Raw genomic sequence first — 23,476 nt, 5'->3', positions numbered from 1 at the left:
AGTCAGAAGGTCTTTGTTCCCCTGCTTCAACACCAATAACTCTCGGTCTGCTGCGTATGTATCCGCACCATGATCAAAAGTCTTTTCAAACTCCTCTTTAAAGGAATCCCAATCGTGTAACAACCCATCTTCGTTTCGTACCAAAGGGACTGCCCACTGTGCTGCATCTCCAGCTAAGTACGAGATCAGAAAAGACACCCTGGCCTGGTTGGTAGAGAATACCTTTGGCCTGCAATTAAAATGCAACATCACCTGAGACAAGAATACTTGTACCTTGTGTGTATCCCCTGTGAATTTTTCAGGTGGGGCTAGGGGAATCGGGGTTGGAATCTCTACAACCATAGCGTTAGATGCTGAGTGTGATGCACTACTGAAATCAAAGGGATTATGTTGCATTCTATCTACTTTGGCCTGCAAAACAGCCGTCTCATTACGTGAGGCTGCTAACTCGACCTGCACCAGTGCCAGGGCTGCCATTACATCATCCATAGTTGCCATACCAATTAAAGCTCGCTTCAACCGGGAGGATATGATTATACGTGGGCCGATTATTCTGTTCAGGGCCAATATGACTCCTCAGGATTGAAGCGATGCTCAAATGGTATCCACCTCTCAACCGCCCTAAATCTGCATTTATACAATAAGCAGACTTATAGATGGTTAAGCGAGGGAAAGATGTGAATAGAAGGGAAGGAAAGGATGGGGACAGCGGGGAGGGAGATCTGTCAGAAGACACAACACAAAAAAGAATAATTAGCTACACTCTTAAATTCCTTCCTTTCTATATTCATACACTTTTCTACAGTACTAACCTGTAAAGGAAAATACAATTATCAAGGATGCAGAAGAAGTGTACATAGTATCTTCTTTGGTCATGAAGCTGAAACAACAACAACATACGTAAGGATCTTATCTTAGATTCTTAGCCTATATCCTTACTGATGAAGAAACCCAAATACCTTTCATGCAAAAAGAAACCTCTTTATCCATACACTCTCCTGCATATAAGAAAAGAAAACAGCAAGCAACGGTTAAAACAATTGCATATAGCAATAACACACTTTTGCTGACCTTAGCCACTTGAAACATGAAACTTCACTTGAATTTCAGTTTGTACTTAACCATGTGGCTCCACCATCTTGGGCGGGTCTGGGCTCGGCGCTGCAGTTCTTTGGACCCTCCCCCCTTGCCACGCCCCCTGTTTCTCCTCCCCATGTGTCCCTACTTAATGGTCACTCAATCCCGGCCGCGCAGCGGATGAGCGCAGCGGGCGCGACGAAGGCGCGCCGAAGTTGCGCCTAAGTTAAGCCCGTCTGCGCCCTTCCGCGACGGGCCGGGACCAGGGGCCAGGCACTTTACCCCTTCTTTGGTGTACAACTCAGCTCAACTCATAGCTATTACTGCTGTCTCCTCACCTTCACCCTCACTTCTGCGACATCTTCATACATTTGGTATTCTTGTTTCTTCCTCTTCCGACCCGACCCCGGTCTCCCCCAGTCCCACTCCTCCCTTTGCCGACCCCCCTCTTGTCCCCTGCCCCCCTCTCGCCCCTGTCCCTACGGTAGCTTCCGCTTATCTGCTTAACACCCGCTCTGCTGTCAAACATCAGACGGCACTCTTTAACCTTTTGACCACTGATTCCCCTGATTTCCTTTTCTTGACCGAAACTTGGTTCACCGCCAATTCCCTCCCCGACCTCTTAGCCATTCTCCCCGATACCTATTATGCCCTCCGAGCTGATCGTCCGGACGGCAAGGTGGGGGGAGGTGTGGCGATGATCATTCGGTCAACCCTCAAATTTCAACTTCTTAATCACCCCCCCATACCTAACGTGGACTACCTGGTGGCCCGTTCTCTCAACCTTTCTGCCCCCCTCACTGTCGTCCTTGTATATCGTCCCCCTCAATCCATGCCTTCCTTCGTAGCCTCCCTTCAGGACCTTTTGGCCACTCTTGTGGTCAACAATTCCTCCGTCCTTCTGCTCGGCGATTTTAATTACTGGCCGGGCGACCCCAGGGAAGACCTTCCCTCGAAGGATTTCTCTGCCACTCTCCAATGTTTAAACCTCCCACCCTATGTTTCTGTCCCCACTCACGCCCAGGGTCACATCTTGGACCAAATCTGGTCCTCTCGTCCTATCGTCTCGCCTCCTTTCATATCCCCATGTGTTTGGTCGGATCATTTTATTATTTCTTTCTCTATCCACCTGGGAGCGATCGACAAGCCCCCCCTTCCGAAAAATATTCTAGCCCGCAATTGGAGCGGGACTGACCTTGACTCCCTCTCGCTCACTTTGGCTTCGTCTGCTCCTCTCCTCACTAATCTTCCTCTTGAATCCCAGGTCAACGCCATTGGCACATGGCTTTCTTCCTCGTGCGATCTAGTCGCCCCACTCAGAAAGATCAAGGCGGTCCGCCCCTATGACGCGCACAAATGGTTCTCCCCAGAGCTTAAAACACTCAAACTCGACCTTAGACGGTCGGAACGCCATTGGAGACGGAACTACTGTCCCTCTCTGCGCGCCAAATACAAATTACTCCTCACTCAATACAAAAAAGCGATCCTAGTGGCTAAAACCGCATATTTCACTGAGAGAGTAGCTCTTTCAGCCAACAAACCTCGTGAAATCTTTTCTCTGGTCCACAATCTTGCCACCTCTGACCGCTCCACTCCTAGCTTGGTCCCCTCACAGTCCCTCTGTTCTTCACTTAATGACTTTTTTATCGACAAGATCGTGAAGATTAAGGCCAACATCCCTACCGTCCCTCAACCCTGCCCCATTCGTCCCTCCCTCTCTCCCTCTTCCTCTTTTGCTCTTTTCTCCCCCATTTCCACCGATCTATTTCTAAAACTCTTGGTCAAGGTCAAGTCTGGCTCTCCCGCAGACTGCGCGCCGGCACGTATTCTTAAAACTCTTTTCACCAACTGTCCTGCCCCCCCTCTTGCTCTTCTCAAATCCTCTTTGGCTCTTGGTTCTGTCCCTTCTCTCTTTAAATCCGCTATAGTCCTCCCCATCCTAAAAAAAACCGGTCTGGATCCCTCCCTTCCTTCTAATTTCCGACCTATCTCTCTTCTTCCCTATCTCGGCAAGATCCTTGAAGCCCATGTCACCTCCTGCCTCTCCACTTACATAGAGGAGAACGGCCTCCTTGCATCCCATAAGGCGGGATTCCGTCCGGGCCACTCCACGGAGATGGTGGTCATTGCAGTCTTAGACGAGCTGAAGGGAAAGGCCAATTCTAACCTCCCCCAAGCCCTGGCCCTTCTCGATCTGTCCGCTGCGTTTGACACGGTTGACCACTCCATTCTTCTCGACCGTGTCAGCGCAGCGGGCATTCGGGTGCGGCCTTCTCCTGGCTTGCGTCCTTCCTTCGGGATAGGTCCCAGGCAGTTCATCTCCCCGGCTTCTCTGCCCCTCCCCGCCCAGTCACTTGTGGTGTTCCCCAAGGTTCCTCTCTATCCCCTCTTCTTTTCAATCTTTATATTCATCCTCTCATCACTTCTCTCCTTGAGCGGGGGGTCTCTGTGTACAATTACGCAGATGACCTCCAGCTCGTTTTCGATCTTTCTTCTACCCCTGATTCTCTCCCTAAGTTTTGTTCCACCTTAGTTTTTATTTCTGACTGGATGAGCGCTAATCACTTGAAGCTCAATCCAGACAAGACGGAACTTGTCCTCACTGGTGGTCCCTCTAACCCTTGGTCTCCTGCACATTGGCCCCTTTCCTTTGGTCCCCCCCTGTGCCCGCTTCCTCTGTTCGCACCCTTGGCATCAAAGTCAGTCATGACTTCTCTATGCACAGTCAGATCAGCTCCGTCGTGTCCTCCTGTTTTCTGTCCCTTCGTTTAATTCGGAAAATCTCACGGTTCTTTTCCACTGATGCACTCAAAACCATAGTCATGGCCCTTGTTACCTCCCGCCTTGATTATGGCAATGGCCTGTACGTGGGCATAACTGCCTACGAATCCCGCCGTTTACAGGCCATTCAAAACCAAGCTGCTCGCCTTATCCTTTCCCTTTCTAAATCTTCTCACATCACCCTGGTTCTCAAGTCCCTTCATTGGCTTCCTGTCCGTTTCAGATCCTTCTTCAAATTGGCCTGCTTAGCTTTTCGGGCCCACTCCCGCTGTGCTCCCCTGTTCATCACTTCCCTTGTCTCCTCTCATGCCCCTAGTCGCACTCTCCGTTCCTCCTCTCTTTCTCTCCTTCATATCCCTCGCTTCCGTAAATCCAGAACGGGGGGCACCCGGTTCTCAGTCCTGGCCCCCCAGTTCTGGAACAGTCTTCCTCTCTCCATCCGTTCTATCCCCATCTACGCCCATTTCCGCAAAGCCCTCAAAACTTTCCTTTTCCTCCAGGCTTTTCCTTCCTAGTCTTCCGGGGTCTCCTCGGCTGAGTTCTGTTCAGGTCGCCAGCGCCAGGAAGCTGCTTGGCCACAGTGCGCTCTATTAAATATTTTATTCATTCATTCATTCATTCATTCATTCATTCATTCATTCATGTGATTTGTCTCACTGATTAAAGAAGAGAAATCCTTAATTTTCTTTCTCCTCTACAAGACCTCTAATACATAAATTCTGTTTCATAAGACATTGTGCACCATGCCGTAATAGAGGTAAACCTTTTCTTCACCCACAGTTCAGAAATAATAATCAAGCTTATTTCAAATCTTTAACAATAATGGCCAACAGTCAATACCATAACTTGTCACTACGATTCTCTCCCTCGCATGAACCTCACAGACCAGCCGGTCTTGCAAAGCCCGCCAACGAAGGGAAAGGAGGCGTTCATATAAATCCAATGTACAGTTCTATGTTTTCCTTTAACCAGAACACTGATGCATCAAAATGTTTGACATATATATCACTGTTCACAATAGCAGTCTCGAAGTTTCCAAAAGATCTACAAGAGTGATATCCTGACTGCCAAACTCGGGTTGCAGAGTTCTCAGTCCAACCGTCTAAAAATACAAACAATTATGCCCAATCCTGGCGCATCCAACAGAAGACCGCATATCATCCGATGCCGACTCAGAGAAATGAAATACAACGGAATCCTTGGTGAAACTTCACCCTTACCGCACCAGGAACTTCATCTTACTGCACGGGAACCGCAGGGCAAGAATAATCGGCAGCGTCCAGCTCGACTTCACCGGCAATATGCTCTTCCGCTCACGTGACCCGGATACAATCCGAACACGTCATACGCGGCGCACTCCATACCGGGAAATGTAGTCTGCGGCCAGTACTTTGTCGTCTGTGCCCTACGATGCCTCAATGCCCCCTAACAAACGGGGAACCATATTTCAGTTTGGAAAGGAGATCCAACGAGGCCTGTACGGTCAGAGATGGAAAGTTCCAGAGGGCAGGGCCCGCGGAGATCGGGCAGGGGCAGGGGGACGCAAATTCAGAGTAGTAAACGTGCCTGCAGTACTAAAGGAAGCTTGGATAGTCCGAATTTTGCTGGCAAAAAAGTCAGCAAGTTCGGAGGTCCATGACTCCGAATGCGTGGATCTAGGAGTGCACCAAGGAGGGGAAATAAAGTCCTTGACTATCCTGAAAATTTCCTTACAGGAGCTGGAAGCATCTTCAATCCTTCTGGCCAGATAGGACTTTTTGCCAGCTGTGATGTGGTGATAATCTCTAACCACTGCCCTATAAGTTTCCTTAGGGCTAACATCATAGTGTTTGCGCCACTCCCTTTCGGCTTTTTTACATTGCCGTCGCTTTTCGGCAAGCGCCAGCGAAAACCAAGGGGCGGATGCTTTCACTGAGGGTGCCCAAGGGGGCCGAGGAGGGGCTAAGTCGGCTAGCCGTTGGGTCAACCAGAGCTGCAAGAGCTCTAGGTCCGTTTCCAAAGTACCCGTCAGCAGGCATGGGTAGGTGTCTAAAGCCTGCGTGAGCATAGCTGGGGAAACCCAATGGAATGCTCTGGAGGAGTGCGCTTCACGCCACTGTCCACTGTAAGCGCCCTTCTCGTTAGGGGGGATCTCAAAGTCCACTAAAAAGTGGTCAGACCACAGGACAGGAGCAAGAGAGGCCAGGACCACAGGGACAGTGGAGAAAATTTGGTCCAACGTGTGACCCTTACAGTGAGTGGGGGACCGAAGGTACGGGATGAGCCCTAAGGATGAGGTGATGTCTTTTAGCTTTATGCTGTCAGGGTCAACCACACTGTCCATGTGTATGTTAAAGTCACCTAGGAGCAGACAGTGGGGCTCATTAGGATGGCGGACGGACTTGCGTCTGTCCGCCACCCTAGTGGAGGAGGGACCGTCCACAGGGGCCGCGGTGTTCCCTCCAGTGAAATTAGGATGTGACCGCCAGGGTGGCGGTCACATCCTTTATCTTTAACATTGCGGCGGGTGCAGCTTCTAGCTGCACCCGCCGCAATGTTAAAAATGCATGCACCGCATTTGCGTGCACAAAGCGGCAGGCACCACGCGGTGCCTGCTGCTTTGTTCACGCATATGCAGGGGGTTACCATAGGTACCCCCCATGTGCACCCCCAACCCCCTTCACCCAGGGGGCCTGCAACGGGCCCCTGAAGTGAAGGTCTGTATGCTTTTCCACGGCGGAAAAGCCGCCACGGAAAAGCATACATTTTACACCATCCTAATATGGCTGGCGGTGTCTATCATGTTAGTGCTTTTCCGCCGCGGTTGTAAGCCAACCGCGGCGGAAAAGCGGACTGAAACCAGGACCCACCAGCCATCCTAATTTGGCGGTGGGTCTTTGGTGGGTCCACAGAGGATTTTCCGCATCCGCCGGGCCTGTAGTGGCTTCCGCCGGCCCGGAGGATGCGGAAAATCCTCCATCCTAATGAGCCCCAGTGTTTGGACCTGAGGCATAGCGTGTAGATCGCCGAGTGGAGCTCTTCAAGAAAGGTGCACAATGGGCCTATAGACCAAGAGCCCTATACATGATTAATGGGTGAAATGGAGAGGGAGAAGGCTAGGACTTCACACCCATGAATGTTGTCAGAGGGTAGAATGGAACATGCGATGCGCCTGTCGACGACCAGGGCGACACCGCCCCCCTTCCCGCTAGCTCTATCCTTTCTGAAAATCACATGGCTGGGGGGATGGCAGTGGCAATATCTGGTCCTGCACCCTCACCCAGCCATGTTTCTGTCAAGAAGAGACAGTCCGCTTTAGAGTCCGTCAGTAGGTTATGGACATCAAGCGAATGCTTTCCCAGAGACCTGGTGTTAAGCAGTAAACACCTACTCCTGTTAAGAGGAGGATTAAAATAAGAGATGGATCCCTTCCCTGGTAGCCAACCACAGGCCGAGCACCTGTTGTTGCCCCGAGGAGGTTTGGGGAAAACCCTAAGACAGGTGTTGTTAGTGTTCCTAAGGGAGATCAGATCATCCCTTGTGTAATTTATCATCTTGGCTCACCTGCCCAGCCGGGCCCGCGCCCGACCGCCTCCGGGACGCTGACGGGCGCAGACGGGCTTTCCTTCGGCGCTCCTTAGGCGCCTCCGCTGCACGGAGAGAAAGGCACCTAGTTTTAAGGCGTCGCGTGCAGCGCGAATCAGCACCACTAGACTGCCGCCTCGCGAGCCAGCCTACCCCCAAGATGGCCACCACAGAACTGCGCGCCTGCAGGTCCCCGAGTACCCTTCAGCACCTCGATGTGCTGGCTGAATGGGTAGGGAGACTGCGGGCCGAGGAGCGCGTCGCACACAAGGATGAGTTAAAGATGGAAAAACTAAAAAGTTCAGAGAGGCCTAAGGTCACCCGGCTTTCCGCCTCAGGTGCCTGGGAGGAGGAGAAAGTGCAAAGTGCAAATGAAATAGCAGCAGAACAGAGAGCTAGTAGTCATCTCCTAAAATACAATGGTCAGCAGCAACATAAGAATAGTACATCAGGTTTATAAAACAAAGATGAAATAATGCTTTTAAAATTCGCTAGAAGTTCGCTCGTAGTCAGCGCAATATTACACACTCTCCCCCACCCGGCATCCGCCTCGAGTGATATGAGGAAGAAAGATAGAGTATTCCAAAGTAGTCAGCAATGGCATCATTTTCCCTGAAAGGTACAGCTGAGGTTGACTCTGCAGGAATTGGGTTACTTGTACTTCCTGGAAGGTGCATCTTGAGGTGCTCCACCCAGGCATCCTTCCAAATGTTCACATTGTTTGCTGCCGCGGACCTTTTTCAATCTCATTTATTCGCTTCCAGAACCTCAGCTCATTTTGCCTTGAGGAGCATAGGGGCTTCAATCAATCAATCAATCAAAGCATTTTTATAGCGCGCTACTCACCCGGAGGGTCTCAAGGCGCTTGGGTAGGGGGGTCCGCTACTGCTCGAACAGCCAGGTCTTGAGCTGCTTCCTGAAGGCGAGGTGGTCCTGGGTCAGGCGGAGGTGGGTCTTGGCGGCGAGGTAGGAGAAGGACCTTCCCCCGGTGGTGACTCTTCGGATGCGGGGGACGGCGGCGAGGGCGTGGCCGGTCGATCGAAGCTGGCGTTTGGGAGCGTAGAAATTGAGGCGGCTGTTGAGGTATCCTGGTCCTCGGTTGTGCAGCGCTTTGAGTGCGTGGGTGAGGAGACGGAAGGTGATTCTCTTGTTGACCGGGAGCCAGTGCAGGTCTCGCAGGTGTCCGGAGATGTGGTTGCGGCGGGGGAAGTCCAGGATGAGCCTTGCTGAGGCGTTCTGGATCCGCTGGAGTCTCTTCTGGAGTTTGGCGGTGGTTCCGGCGTAGAGGGCGTTGCCGTAGTCCAGTCGGCTGGTGACGAGGGCCTGGGTGACCGTCTTCCTGGTCTCGGTGGGGATCCACCGGAAGATCTTGCGTAGCATGCGTAGGATGTTGAAGCACGACGAGGAGACGGCGTTGACTTGTCTGGTCATGGAGAGGGATGAGTCCAGGATGAAGCCCAGGTTGCGTGCGTGGTCTGTTGGTTTGGGTGCGCTGCCCAGGGCGGGGGGCCACCAGGAGTCGTCCCAGGCGGAGGGTGAGGATCCCAGGATGAGGACTTCCGTCTTGTCCGAGTTCAGTTTCAGGCGACTGTTCTTCATCCATTCGGCTACCTCCTTCATCCCTTCGTGTAGGTTGGCTCTGGCGGTGGCGGGTCGTTGGTGAGGGAGAGGATCAGCTGGGTGTCGTCGGCGTAGGAGATGATGTTGAGGTTGTGCTGTCGTGCGATGGCTGCGAGGGGACTCATGTAGACGTTGAAGAGGGTTGGGCTGAGCTTGGCCCATAAGGATTCATGCTTGCTTTTCTTAATGGACCATATCCTCTTTCTTACCTTCTGCAGTCAACTCGTAATTTTTTTTTAGTAAGCTCGATTATTCGGAGAGCGTCGCAAATGCCAGAGTGTTCTATTAATCTGCGATCTAATAAGACGGTTTCCCCTTGGTGACGTCACATCACCAGCTCCAGCACCAACAACCAACAACCTTCAGCCACATCAACCTACCTTGAGATCAATGCAGAACATTCTATGGATAAATACAGGTGCAGGCTTTCAGTGTATTGCTTTTTCTGTGCCTGCCGTTGCTCAGATACGTGCTCCTTTAGACCAACAAGTATAGACAGATGTCACCAAGGTCACAGGTAAGGACAGTGTAAATCCTCAGAAAATATTTGAAAGCCTGCAAAAACGTTTCTAAATTTCTGTTGAAATAAAAAACTAAAATGCAAAGGTAAAATGTGAGAGAAATCCTCGGAAACAGTGGTCTTAATTTTATTGTATATGTGATGTTACAACGCGTCGTTAGACCACGGTACGTTACATCGCAGTTATTATAACACAAGTTGTTACAACGACTTGCGCTGGAGGTCACAGGACTTAGGAACAGTATGATTTACTATTCCAACTCCAGCCTAAGTAACAGTAGGGAAGGTGTTGGAAGTAAATCATACTATTCCTTATTGCGTAGGCCATCCAGCGCAAGTCTTGTAACGACTTGCGTTGTAATGACCGTGATGTAAACATACCGCGGTGTAATGACCGCCGTTGTAAAGGTCGTTCGCCCTTAGTTTTATGTCAAAATCAGTAAAAGAAACTAAGCCAGACTGCATGCAATGTATTAATTTAAATCAACATTCGGGGCCAACGTCATGAGACGGTTCGCTGCACTGTGGTGAGGCAGAGGGGGTCTTTGCAATGACTCGAGACATCAGAACTCAGAAACGCAAGGCAGTAATTGTCTCTCTGTGTTTCTTAGCAGCACATGCACTAGCTCAGAGATTTTTCGACTCAACCTATGCACTGTGGATGGAAAAAAGAAATGTGCAATCCCTTCTGCATTCGCGCATTGCAAAGAATTGGATTGTGATTTGGTCCCAGATTGTTTAGAACGGCCACTAGTTGAGCAATGTATGATCTGTGCCTCACTCATTCATATTTCTCCAAACACCCACTTTGAGCACCTGAATGTCAAGATTTCTCTCACCCACAAATGTTTCTCTTGTCCGCTTGTGTGGTTGGATGTTAGGGCTCGTGCACCCTCACAGCCCTTTTAGTGACTGTGCACAGATGAGTAGACGAGTGTTTCCAACCTTGGCACTGGTTAGTCCTCTTTCCTTTTGTGATGCTGCCACAGAATTTTGCTTAAAATGCTCAAAATGTTTTGGAATTCTGCAGAAAATCAGGAAATCTGTTTTTCACATAAAATTCTGTGTAGCAGCCATAGGCATAGATTGTTAGCTACAAATGGACATTAGGGGGCAGATTTATGATGACTGGCGCATCCCTGGGGATGCGCCAGTCATCCTGCGCCGCTGCTCCGTCACCCATGGTGCACCGCATTTATAATGCGGCGCACCATTGGGCAAAAACGGCACAGATGCGTGACGCATCTGTGCCGTAAAGGTGGCGCATTGCTGGAGCTGCGTCGCAAGCGCAACGCAGCTCCAGCAAGGCTCTGGGGTGCCCCATCTCCACAATGCTGCGTCAAGACCTACGCCTGCTTCAAGCAGGCGCAGGGTTTTGACGCAGCATTGTCCTTAAAGTGACTGAGTGAAATCTCATAGATTTCACTCAGCCACTTTTAGGAGGCGTTCCTGCGCAGGAACGCCCCCCCCGCTCTGCGCCGGAACGCCTCCTTAAGGCGCAGGGCTTTACAACGTGAAACATCTCCTAGATGCGTCACGTTGTAAATTGGGCGCATTGTTTGCGCCGCCGTTGCGTCAAATAAAGTGATGCACCGGCGGCGCAAGCCCTTCATAAATCTGCCCCTAGATTTCTCTAAAGGTTGGAGCAAACCTATTGAGGTCTCTATCTGTCAATGCCCCAGAGTTTCTGGTATGCATCCACATGCATTTCTCACATGCACACTAACATACTCATATTTTCACTCTGCCGACTTGCTTTAAGTCTGGCAAGGATTACAAACACACAGGGGCTTATTTACAAGCCCCTTGGGCCGCCGGTGCGTCACTTTTTATGTGGTGCATCACTTTTTATCACATAAAAAGTGATGCACTGGCGGTGCAAGAAGCTTGTAAATAAGCCTCACAGTTTTCCCAAATAAAGAGGACTGGAGTTAGAATAGTAAGTTTTTGGGGTGGGCATTGTCAGCTATGCTGATGACACCCAATTGATGTTCAAGCTCACGCCCGACCACAGAGAAGATGCCACTAATTTCTCTAACTGTTTGTCATCAGTGGCATCATGGATGAACAGCAATTGCCTGTGCCTTAATGGCGATAAAACAGAACTGCTGGTGGTAGGGAAATCAGTTTCAGCATGGTCACACATGTGGTGGCCTACGGAACTAGGTAACCTACCTTGTCCTGCGGATTGGGTGCGCAACCTGGGCATAATACTTGACTCAGATCTTTCTTATAAATCTCATGTCAGTAAAGTGACAGCCAGGTGCTTCAGCATACTGAAGGTCCTCCGTAAGGTCTTAGACCTCCTTCCCATCGAAGCCAGAAAGACCATCGTCCATGCCTTGGTGACCCCCCATCTTGACTATGGGAATGCTCTGCTTCTAGGTTTGAGCAAAAAAGGCCTACACCAACTCCAGTGCGCTCAGAACGCCGCCGCTCGCCTTGTGCTCAGACTCCCTCGCAGAGCATCTGGGAAATCCGCTCTGGCTAAACTCCATTGGCTCCCTATTAAGGACCGAATCAAATTCAAGTCCCTTTGTTTCGTGCATCGAATCGCCCATGACAAGGGTCCAGACTATTTGAAAAATCTTCTCACTATGCATCGCCCCATCAGGAACTTGAGATCGTCCGGTACGATGCTGTTCAAACTCCCCAGAATCACCAGAGCTAGGATGGGTGGTTGTTCGTTTAGGCACCTGGCTTCCAAATGCTGGAACGAACTCCCGCTCGATCTCCGAATGGAACCCTCTGAAACTAGGTTCTGGGGAAAACTTAAAACGTTCCTGTTCCCCCCTGCATAACCCCCCTTCTTTCCTTTGCACCTTTCATGGCTCACTCTTGCTTTTGCCTCTGGCGATTTAGCAGTATTTAGCGCGGGGACACACTGTTTTCTGTGCAGCCAGGCGCTTTAAAAATGGTTTTATTATTATTATAAGTTATCCTCTCCTCGAATATTTAGGTGTATTTATGTGCCTCTCCTGCGATGACAGGCATAGAAATGCAGTTAATTTCCATTTTGGGAGTCATGGACAGAAGGTTTAACTTCAAAGGTTAGAACATAGATTGCCTTTCTATTAATTATTCTCATCCACAGGTGCTCTCTGCCAAAGGCAAGTCCGGGTACCTTCAGGTTCTGCTCAGAGGAGGTACAAGGAAAAACTGATTATCACAGACTGCACCTCAATCCCTTTCAAAGTAGCAGTGTCACATCATACTGCAAAGTAGGAATAACATGTTATGTTATGTTATAAAATTTTATAGAGCGCGCAGCTGCCCCAGCGAAGGGGCGTCCCGGCGCTAAACTCCAAAGCAGAAAAAAAACCATGAACGAAGTCGTGGATGAGCGTCTCCAGCAAAATATTTACAGAAATAGATGAGTTTTTATAGCTTTCCTGAAAACAGACAGACTTTGAATTTCTCTAATGTAGGAGGGAAGAGCGTTCCAAGCTTTAGCTGCAAGGAAGCGAAAATAACGTCCTCCCGCTCTATTACGTTTGACCCGAGGCACTTCGGCCAAATTTTGGCCAGCAGAGCGTAATTTACGCCAAGGAGCATACAAGTTCAGAAGCGGGCAGAGCATCTTGGGAGTAGTCAGTCGTAAGATTTTAAACGAAATACAGAGAGTCTTAAACTGTATTCGTTGGGCTACGGGTAGCCAGTGGAGCCTTCGGATGGTCGCAGAAATTGGGCTGAATTTAGGCAGGCCTACTAGAACTCTAGCCGCTGCATTTTGAATGCGTTGCATTCGAACGATTTCTGCCTGATTTACACCCAGCAGTAATGAGCAGGCATAGTCAAGCCTAGACATCACTGTGGCCTGGATTATCATCTGCCTGGTCTCAGAGTCAAAAAAATTTAAGACAGGTTTCAGACTACGCAGGATGCCAAAACAAGTGGCGGCAACTTTCTTTGTATGGGTGGAAAAGCTAAGAGTCGAATCTAGCCAGACTCCGAGATTTTTCACTTCTGTCTTCGGTTTCGGCAGCCTTCCCCAAAGTAGCTGGCCACCAATGGTCTCCCCATAAATAGGTGTTCCTACCAACCAGTAGAACCTCAGTCTTGGCCGCGTTAAGCTGTAAGCAATTGGCTGTCATCCAGTCAGCCACTGCAGACAGCCCGGCTCTAAATCTGACATGATCTCCGGTTGCCTCCTCCGATAGGGCAACCACCAGCTGCGTGTCGTCCGGGTATGAGACGATGTTAAGGTCCCATAACTTGGCGACCGCAGCGAGCGGCTGCACATAAAGGTTGAACAAGGTGGGACTCAAGGCAGACCCGTGAGGAACACCCTGCTCGATGGAGTGTGCGTTAGAAAGAAAAGGAGGGTTAGAAACACGAAAAGATCTTCCTGATAGGAAAGATCTAAACCATGCAAGTGCCAGATCCGTGACCCCAGCTTCCTCGAGCCGATGGAGTAGGATCTGATGTGAAACAGTGTCAAACATCACTTAAGAATTATATGTGCATTGGATAATAAATGCTAATATATAAAGGCTAAACATCCATACATTGCCCTATATTGTAAGAATACTGCAAGTCACCAAGGAGTTTTATAACCATATATTAGAATGAAGCTGAAGGCCAAGTCCCTTTATAAGGTTATGGAACTCCAAGGTGACTTGCGATATCCTGCTCATGTCGCTGGGAGTCCTTTATCCCATATAAAACATGCTCACACCATCACCTTTCCCACAAACCACTTAAAAACTTGGTGTGTAACTCTACCTTATGAAAGAGAGAGCATGTTTGCAAGTATCAGGAATACAAATTTCCTGCCTAATGGCTAGGGCGATCAATCTGGAGCTGAGGAACCGGGTTCGAGTCTCGGCAGGGACGCTCAACATTCTGTGATTCTTGGCAAATCACTTAATCTCCCTGTGCCTTACAAAAATGATGTGTCCTTCTGTAACGTAACTAGAGCTCATGTAAAGCACTCTAATACCTTTTGGGTCTAGTTCGCGCTATATTAAACTCCACACAAAAAAAGAAATAAAAAGGTAACCACTAGTGCAAAACTACACACATCAAAAACCTGCTAAATATTTGTTGTAAAAAGATATTAGAAACAGTTCAATACAAGTCAGTAAAAAAAAAGTTGAAGTAGCTCAGAATATGAAGAAACATGCAGAAAGATCTTAACTTTTCTATAAATATCTAAGGAATGCAAAAAATAGTCATGTTCTTTCTGCTAGTCACTGTAAGGTAGAAAAATAGAGCAGAAGAAAAGCACTTTTATTTTGGTTGCCTTAACCAGCTACTCCGTGAATTGACCTGCCTGTCATCTCAGCTGCTGGCTCTGGCAGCAGGTATTGTGATGTTGGAACTCAACATCAATATCTTATAATAGTCTAGTTCTGTCGAAATTAAAGACAGGCTTTTAATACAAGGATTGCAGAATACCATCTATTATAATATTATAGTCTGCTGCTGAGAGCAATAGCAGTCTTTAAAGGGATTCTGCCTGAGCAGTGCTTAAATATGGGCCAGGGGCGTAACAAATGCGGTGAGGGGGGCCCCACTCTAAAGTACATAAAGGGGCCCCCCTCAGCTCTTCAGTGAGAGCTGTGAGAGAGGCTTGCTCTAAAGCAAGCCTCTCTCCCTCTGAAGCAGGTGCAGGCTGTCTGCAGCCTGCTCTGAGCCCCTACCGCTGACTGAAGAGAAACAATGTAACAACTTATTGTTTCTCTTCAGTCAGAGCCCGGCTGGAAAAAGGATGGGGGTGAGGGCCCAGAGACAGCATTCTCCAGGGCAATGCTCATATGAGAAGGGATGAGGCAGCAAAATGGTGCCCTCAGGTAAGCACTCTTGTTAGAACGTACACACACTACTTTGTGAGAGAGAGTGGGAGAGAGTGGGGAGAGAGAGAGAGAGTGGAGAGAGAGAGTGGAGAGAGAGAGAGACAGTGGAGAGAGAGAGAGTGGAGAGAGAGAGTAGAGAGAGAGTGGAGAGATTGGAGATAGAGAAAGAGAGAGGGAGAGAGAGAGAGAGAGAGAGAGAGAGAGAGGGGAGAGAGAGTGGAGAGAGAGAGAGTGGAGAGAGAGTGGAGAGAGAGTAGAGAGATAGAGTGGAGAGAGAGTAGGGAGAGACAGAGTGGACAGAGAGTGGAGGGAGACAGTGGAGGGAGACAGTGGGGAGAGAGTAGAGAGAGCGAGAGAGAGAGAGAGAGAGAAAGTGGAGAGAGAGTAAAGAGAGAGTAGAGAGAGAGAAAGTGGAGAGACAGTGGAGAGGCAGGGGTAAGAGAGTGGAGAGAGAGACATTGGAGATAGAGTGGACAGAGTTGAGAGAGAGAATGGAGAGAGAAAGAGAGTGGAGAGAGAGTAGAGACTGACTGACTCAGAGACTGAATACTGACTGACCGAGAGACTGACTGGCTGAGAAACTGACAGAGAGAGAGAGAGACTGGCTGACTGAGAGAGTGACTGACTGACAGAGAGAGAGAGACTGATTGAGAGTGAAACTGACTGACAGAGAAAGAGACTGACTGACTGAGGTAGAGAGAGACTGACTGACAGAGAGAAAGACTGACAGAGAGAGTCACTGACTGAGAGAGAGAGAGAGACCGACTGAGAGAGAGAGAGAATAAGAGAGAGAGAGACTGACAGAGAGAGACAGACTGACAGAGAGAGACTGACTGAGAGAGAGAGAGAGAGAGAGAGAGAGACGGACTGACTGAGAGAGAGACTAACTGGCAGAGAGAGAGACTGACTGAGAGAGTCACTGAATGAGAGAGAGAGAGAGACTGACTGAGGGAGACTGGCTGACTGCGAGAGGGAGAGAATGAATGACTGAGACAAACTGACAGAGGGAGAGAGAGACTGTCTGGAAGACTGACTGACTGAGAGAGAGAGAAACTAAGAGAGAGGGGCTGAGAGAGAGAGACTGACAGAGAGACTGACAGACAGAGGGATTGACAGGGAGAGAGACTGGCTGAGAGAGAGAGACTAAGAGAGAAGCTGACAGAGAGAGGGACTGACAGAGAGAGACTGACTAAGAGAGAGACTGACTGACTGAGAGAGACTGATTGAGAGAGAGACTGACTGAGAGAGAGACTTACTGACAGAGAGAGACTGACTGACAGAGAGAGACTGACAGAGAGAGAGAGAGACTGGGACTCTGACAGAGAGATAGAGAAAGACTGGGACTCTGACACAGAGAGAGAGAGACTTGCTGACTGACAGAGAGAGAGACTGACTTAGAGAGAGAGAGAGAGAGAGAGAGAATAAGAGAGAGAGAGAGACTGACAGAGAGAGACTGACTGACAGAGAGAGAGAGACTGACTTAGAGAGAGAGAGACGGACTGACTGAGAGAGAGACTGACTGACAGAGAGAGAGACTGACTGAGAGAGAGAGAGAGACTGACTTAGAGAGACTGGCTGACTGCGAGAGAGAGAGAATGACTAACTGAGAGAAACTGACAGAGGGAGAGAGAGACTGTCTGGAAGACTGACTAACTGAGAGAAAGAGGCTGAGAGAGAGACTGACAGAGAGAGAGAGAATGACAGAGAGAGGGACTGACAGGGAGAGGGACTGACAGAAAGAGAGACTGGCTAAGAGAGAGACTGACTGACTAAGAGAGAGAGAGAGACTGACTGACTGAGAGAGACTGATTGAGAGAGACTCTGACTGACTGAGAGACTGACCGACAGAGAGAGACTGACTGACAGAGAGAGACTGACAGAGAGAGAGAGAGACTGACTCCGACAGAGAGAGAGAGAGAGACTGGGACTCTGACAGAGAGAGAGAGAGACTGACTGACAGAGAGACACTGACTAAGAGAAAGAGAGAATACGAGAGAGAGAGAGACTGACAGAGAGAGACTGACTGACAGAGAGAGAGAGAGAGAGAGAGACTTATTGAGAGAGAGAGAGAGCGACGGACTGACTGAGAGAAACTGACAGAGAGAGACTGTGAGAGACTGACTGACAGAAAGGGAGAGACTGATTGACAGAAAGAGAGAGACTGACTGAGAGAGAGACTGACAGAAAAAGAGAGATAGAGAGACTGACAAAGAGAGAGAGACTGAGAGAGAGAGACTGACAGACAGAGGGACTGACAGGGAGAGAGACTGACTGAGAGAGAGAGGGACTGACTGAGAGAGACTGACGGAGGGAGAGAGACCGACTGACTGACAGAGAGAGAGAGACTGACTGACTCAGACTGACTGACTGAGAGAGACTGACTGACTGAGAGAGACTGATTGACTGAGAGAGACTGAATGACAGAGAGGGATAGACTGACTGACTGAGAGAGAGAGAGAGACTGACTGACTGAGAGAGAGAGGCTGACTGACTGACTGACAGACTGACAGAAAGAGAGAGATAGAAAGACTGACAGAGAGAGAGAGACCGACTGACTGACAGAGAAAGAGACTGTCTGACTGACTGACTGAGAGAGACTGACTGAGAGAGACTGAATGACAGAGAGAGATAGACTGACTGAGAGAGAGAGAAACTGACTGACTGAAAGAGAGAGACTGACTGACTGACTGAGAGAGATAGAGAGAGTCTGTGATGGAATTGGGGTCAAAGTATGTGTGAAGCTATGCAATGCCTCTTAAGATTGCTATTGTCTACTAATAAAAATGTATTATCAAAATGTGCTCTTTGTAGTTACATCTGCTTTTGAAATACAGCATTGTCGCATTGTCTAATGTTTCAAAACGGAAACGAGAAGGAGCAGTGGATGCACTTTTGTCAAAACTGAACGTTGAGTGGGCACGATGTTGTATATGATGACAGGAGTCTGCATCAGGAAACCCACCTAAAATTGGGCAAACTTCCCCGGCGTACTGATGGCAGGGACCCTGTAATGAATGAACCACCACCTATGATAGCCTGCTAAGCCCAACCTTTGACTCCACCATCCAGTGTTACTTATAACGGCTGTATTGGTGACAGTGGCGTAACAATCGCCCCCATCCCCTGCAGTATGGCGGGTCGCTGGCCTGAGAGCTCTAGACTGGCACATAGGATGGGAGGGGGGCCCCCTCCATGTAGTTTGCAGGGGAGCCCCCTCAAGTTTCGTTACGCCACTGATATGGGCATTGCATAATGCAAGCCTTTAACGAGATTAGAACATCCCACCACTGAGGTTAGAATGATTTAAATTAAATGGAGAGAAGCAAATCAAGCTCTGGCAAAACCAATTGGTCTCTCTTTGAGTTTACCAATGCAGATCTGAAGGGGGATTTGCCACATGAAGGAGAAGGCAAGAAAAAACATGCACTCCCATGGAGATCTAATGGCAAACCTAAAAAATAGGGTTCCCTGAATGCAGTGAAAGGAATCAGGTTATCCAATGAAAAGGGTGTGGAAAAAGTTGTGCTGCAGGCAAGTCTTAGTTTGCTCCAGTGGTTGCAGGTGGGCCCATCAACACTCATTTTTGAGACAGGGAGAAAGCAGGAATGAAAAAGAACCTGCAAGAGTGAGGTAACGGGGCACACAGTATGTGGTAGTCGATCAAAGAGGCACGAGGTAGTATCAAGACTAGGCAATAGTTGTGTTTGGCAACCCAGACATTCAGCTCTGCCATCTATGTGCTCTGAAAAAGATTTTGGGCTATGGGACTTATTCTTTTACAAATTAATCCCTGGCTGCAAAGGAGGGGGGACTAAAAGAAGGAGCAGATGCAAAGCCATTGAATATGTCACAAGCTAATGAGATTGGCAAGAAAGCCAACCAATGATAAACAATGGGCTGACCCAAAGCCCAATCTTTGTTATATTTTATTGTATTGGAGACAATTGAAATTGAAATAGCTAAAGCTGTCAGTAAACAAGACCTAAAAATAATCACTGGAATGTTGGAGCAAGAGTTATGAACCAGTGATAACTGTCACCCTCTAATTCTGCGCTGCCTTCAAATGAACTCTAATCATTCTAATTTTTGTTCGTTTAATTATTAAATATAGACCTTCAAATTAAAACAAATCGCATAAATAGCTTAATCCACTCTAAATTTGAAAACACACATTTTTTCCATAAGAAGTAACCCCACCAGTATTTTGCATTCTGTTTAACTGCTCACCTTCTGAAGTCCGGCGGGTACGGAGGTGACGGAAACTCGTCGCGACATGCGCCTGGATCTCACTATCACATTGTTCTGTGTTATCCTTTCGGACTCTGCTTCTACAACATTCACGTTGAGTTGGATCGTTGCTTTAAAGAAAGTGAAAAATAACAAAGGTGTGACCATTAAAGAGTAAAAAATGCTCTATTACCATAGTTCTATTTCTCTGCAAAGAAAAACATTAAATTCATCATTTTATTTTCACTGTGAGATTTTAGATTCATTGTGTCTTGTTGGAATAACGATGGCATAGAGCTCAGTAAAACAGTTCAATATGAAATGTTTGTACCTTCCACTAGACCATAAGTGGTTCTAAGTCAATGTGTTTATCTGTAAATACAAAAAAACCCAGTTCATTTACATTTAAAGACCATCATAGCTAATTTCAATCCAGTTACCATTCTGTGAAACCCTCCACGCTTTAAGTTTTGGGAGAACTTTTGGAGATGGAAAATCCTTCATAATTCTCGGGAGCAGGCCCTGTGTTGATGAAATAAGAGTTTCTCTACTTCCGGCCGGGCAGAGGGGCTTTGTGTCTTTTAACTGCATACATTTATGTTCTCTTTTATTTGATGGGAGCATTTTCCCCAGTGAAGTCTTCATCTTCTTAACAAAATTCTTTTTCTTTCCTTCTTGAATATCGAAAGTTTCAAAGTCATTTTCACTGGATGAGTCGTCTTTGGGAAGCAGCACATTTTGGTTGGCTAAATCCTCGGATACAGCTCCGTGCCACCTTGAATACAAAGCAGAGTTATTATTAGCACACATAAAATGCAATGTAGTAATTATGCAACAGCATACAGACATCTATAGTGGGGAAGGTCCACAGTACAGGGACCAGCAAACACATGACATGCCTTTACCCAAGCGTTACATCCATACACAATTATCATGAAGAAAAGCCAAAAAGAAAACTATGCAATTGTCATTCTTCAAATTAAAACAAAGTTTATTTAGCATTTTGGTAAAAACCTAAAAAAATATATATCTATAGAGAAAGCAAGCAACAGAAAAAATACCATGGCACCAATAAGCTAAATAATAGCCTTGGGTGATGAACTACGCTCCGTTCGTGGAGTGTGCAGAGTTTATCGCACTCTGTGATCCGCGGAGCTCAGGAAGTTCGCATAGTGGAGTTTTTTCCTCGCTCACTAACGGGAAGTTGGAGAGCGATACAAATCCAACACGAGACTGCTTCCCAGCGAGGTTTTTCAACACGGGCGGTCGCGGATGGTCTCAACCGTTCACGTTGATACACCTTCCGTTCGTGTTGAGGAAGCTGCCGCTCGAGTAGAACTCCTACTCGAGTGGCATAAAGAAGCAGCACCCTCTTGAGCGTGTAATGCCATTCGCACAGATTTTACAGCATGGGACAAACACCCAGCACTAAAAATCTGTGCAAATGTGGTGAGGTAACTCACTCTTCCACTCACTGAACTCTGCGTAGCTTGGCCGAGTTTTTTCGTCACTTCCTGGTGTTCTGCGAACTTCTCCCAGGCCTACTAAATAATGTAACTGCCCTTTGACAGCTCACAATTGGTAGTCCCTCCATGTCAGCTCCCCTGCTGCCTTTGCCTCGCTTGGGCTCTATTGCTGCCCTCTCGCTTAACTGTTACCGCTAAGCCTAATATTGCACTTTGCACTTCTGCTGTTGCTATTCTTATTTGCTGCTCAATAATTGTTGTAAGCCTTAATTTTGTTTACTATTAGAGTCTTAGTATAGTTTATTTCAACACTGATCTGCTGTTTGTTGTTGCTATTACCTGTTATAACCCTTATATTTTGTTCACTTTGTGACCTTAATATAGTTTATTTTTTTACACCGCTCTGCTGTTTAATGTATCTCTTATTTTATATTGTTAATGCAGTACTGCTGTTTGTTTCTGCCTCGCTTGTTTTTACCACTGTTGCCACAGTTTTTTTTTGCTTCCCGCCTCTTGCTAGCCCTGTCCAGTGTCTCTCCCAGAATCTAGTTAATGGAGGCCGCAGCACAGCCACGCCACTGATGTGCCTTCGGGCAAGCCCTTCAGCACCTGTCTGCCTAGAGCACGCCCAGCTTCAGGAACACTGGATCTCCCGTCTCCTGTAACTACACCACTGTTGAGATCTTAGCCTTGGACCCCAGATTCCGCAACATCAGCTGCTGCCACACCTCTCCATGTTCAAAAGTAGGACATTTCTCCTGCCGCCACTGTCTCTTCTCCTTTAACACCAGCGCACCCGCACAGACAACCACCAGGCCTACCTCGACGATGCCTGAAAAACTCTACTGCCTCCTGCTCAACGTCTGATCACTCTGCAAACACGCCACTGAGATCTGGGACAACATCACCTCCCTCACCCCTGATATTGTCTTCTACACCAAGACTTGGCTCAACCCCACATCTGCGACTGACATCGCTATGGCTATGCCCAACGGCTACAAGATATCACACCAGGACTGCATAAAAAAATGCAGAGGTGGAATTGCCATCATCCACAAAAAACTATCCACTGCACCACAGCCTTGGATGAGACCACCCGATCATGGAGCATCTCAACTACCAACTCCAAACAGTCGTCAAAACCACCATCACAGGCAGCCTCACCTACAGATCACCAGGACCATGCCCTAGCTTCTCCAATACCATCCCAGAATTAATTGCACCAAAAGCCATTGACACTGAACAATACATCCTCCTGTTAGACATCAACTTTCACCTCAAGGATCTCAATGACTCCAACACAGCCAACCTCCTCAAAAGCTTGATTAACATCGACCTTACCCAACCAGTCACCAATACCACACTCAACGCAGGGCAAACGCTCAACCCTATTTTCACAGCCAGCCACAGTCAAGTTCAGTCATGTCACCAAGCTCACCTAGCTAGACCACTCCATCGTCCGCTTCACCATCACAGTAGCTCCCAGTTTGACACCAAGCCTGCAATGGGCAGATTCCCTCATCAAATCCCATCCTGATACCACAAACAGCCTTGAACAGGCTGTTGAGAACGTGTCCGCTTGGATCACCGAGTGCGCCGACACAACCACCCCATCAAACCCACCAAACTCAAAAGATCCACCAAATATGTCAGTTGGTACACCTCAAACTGAAAACCATGAAACACAACTGCAAGCGACTAGAAAGGAAATCGTGCATCAGCAAGAGGCCCACAGGCTCTACCATCCTCAAGACATTGCTCAACCACTACCACCAACTCCTGAAAGGGACGTAAAGGAATGCCCTAGCTGACCACATTGAAGCTAGCCCCAACCACAGCAAATAACTCTTCAGTATCGTCAAGGACTTCTCCAACTCCTCTTCCACTGAAAACATCATCACTCCTTGCCAAGAACTCTGAGTTACCCTGGCTGACTTCTTCTACAACAAGATCTCCAACATCTACAAACACTTTGAACTCCAACCCGCTGCCTCTGAAATCCTCAGTCTCCTTGCAGCCACAGATGCAAATGGCAACCACCAGGTCACCGCTTAGGACCAGCTCACCACAAAGAGCACCACAGCCATCATGCACTCCATCCACTCAGGAGCACCCGCAGACTCTTGTCCTCATCACCTCTTCAACCTCAGAAGCAGAACAAACAACAAGAAGCTCACTACCATCTTTAACACATTCATCACCTTGGCCACCTTCCCAGAAGAACGGAAAAATACAGAAGTCAAACCCCTCCTCAAGAAACCGTATACTGACCTCAAGAAGCTCAAGAACTACTGGCCCATCTCTCTGCTCCCCTTACCCACCAAATTCCTCAAAAAGGCATTCAGCCACCAACTCATGGAATATCTGGAGAACAACGATATTCTAGCCTCATCTGGATTCCAAGCAAACCACAGCACTGAAAC

General features: G+C 48.2%; 1 protein-coding gene across 1 annotated transcript in view; it reads right to left on the bottom strand.

The window, feature by feature from the left end:
- Nucleotides 1–23,476, bottom strand: part of C9H3orf49 (chromosome 9 C3orf49 homolog) — a 107,983-nt gene that overhangs the window by 42,609 nt on the left and 41,898 nt on the right. The window contains exons 2-3 of the mRNA XM_078662359.1: nt 20,028–20,362; nt 19,588–19,718 (exon numbers count right to left, since the gene is read on the bottom strand). Coding sequence (XP_078518485.1) covers nt 19,588–19,718; nt 20,028–20,362 — 466 coding nt within the window. The remainder of the gene's footprint in view (nt 1–19,587; nt 19,719–20,027; nt 20,363–23,476) is intronic.

The sequence above is a fragment of the Lissotriton helveticus genome, chromosome 9, assembly GCF_964261635.1.
Source record: "Lissotriton helveticus chromosome 9, aLisHel1.1, whole genome shotgun sequence".
NCBI lineage: Eukaryota > Metazoa > Chordata > Amphibia > Caudata > Salamandridae > Lissotriton > Lissotriton helveticus.
The sequence above is the reverse complement of the archived record's forward strand: the minus strand, read 5'-3'. Positions and strand labels throughout refer to the sequence as shown.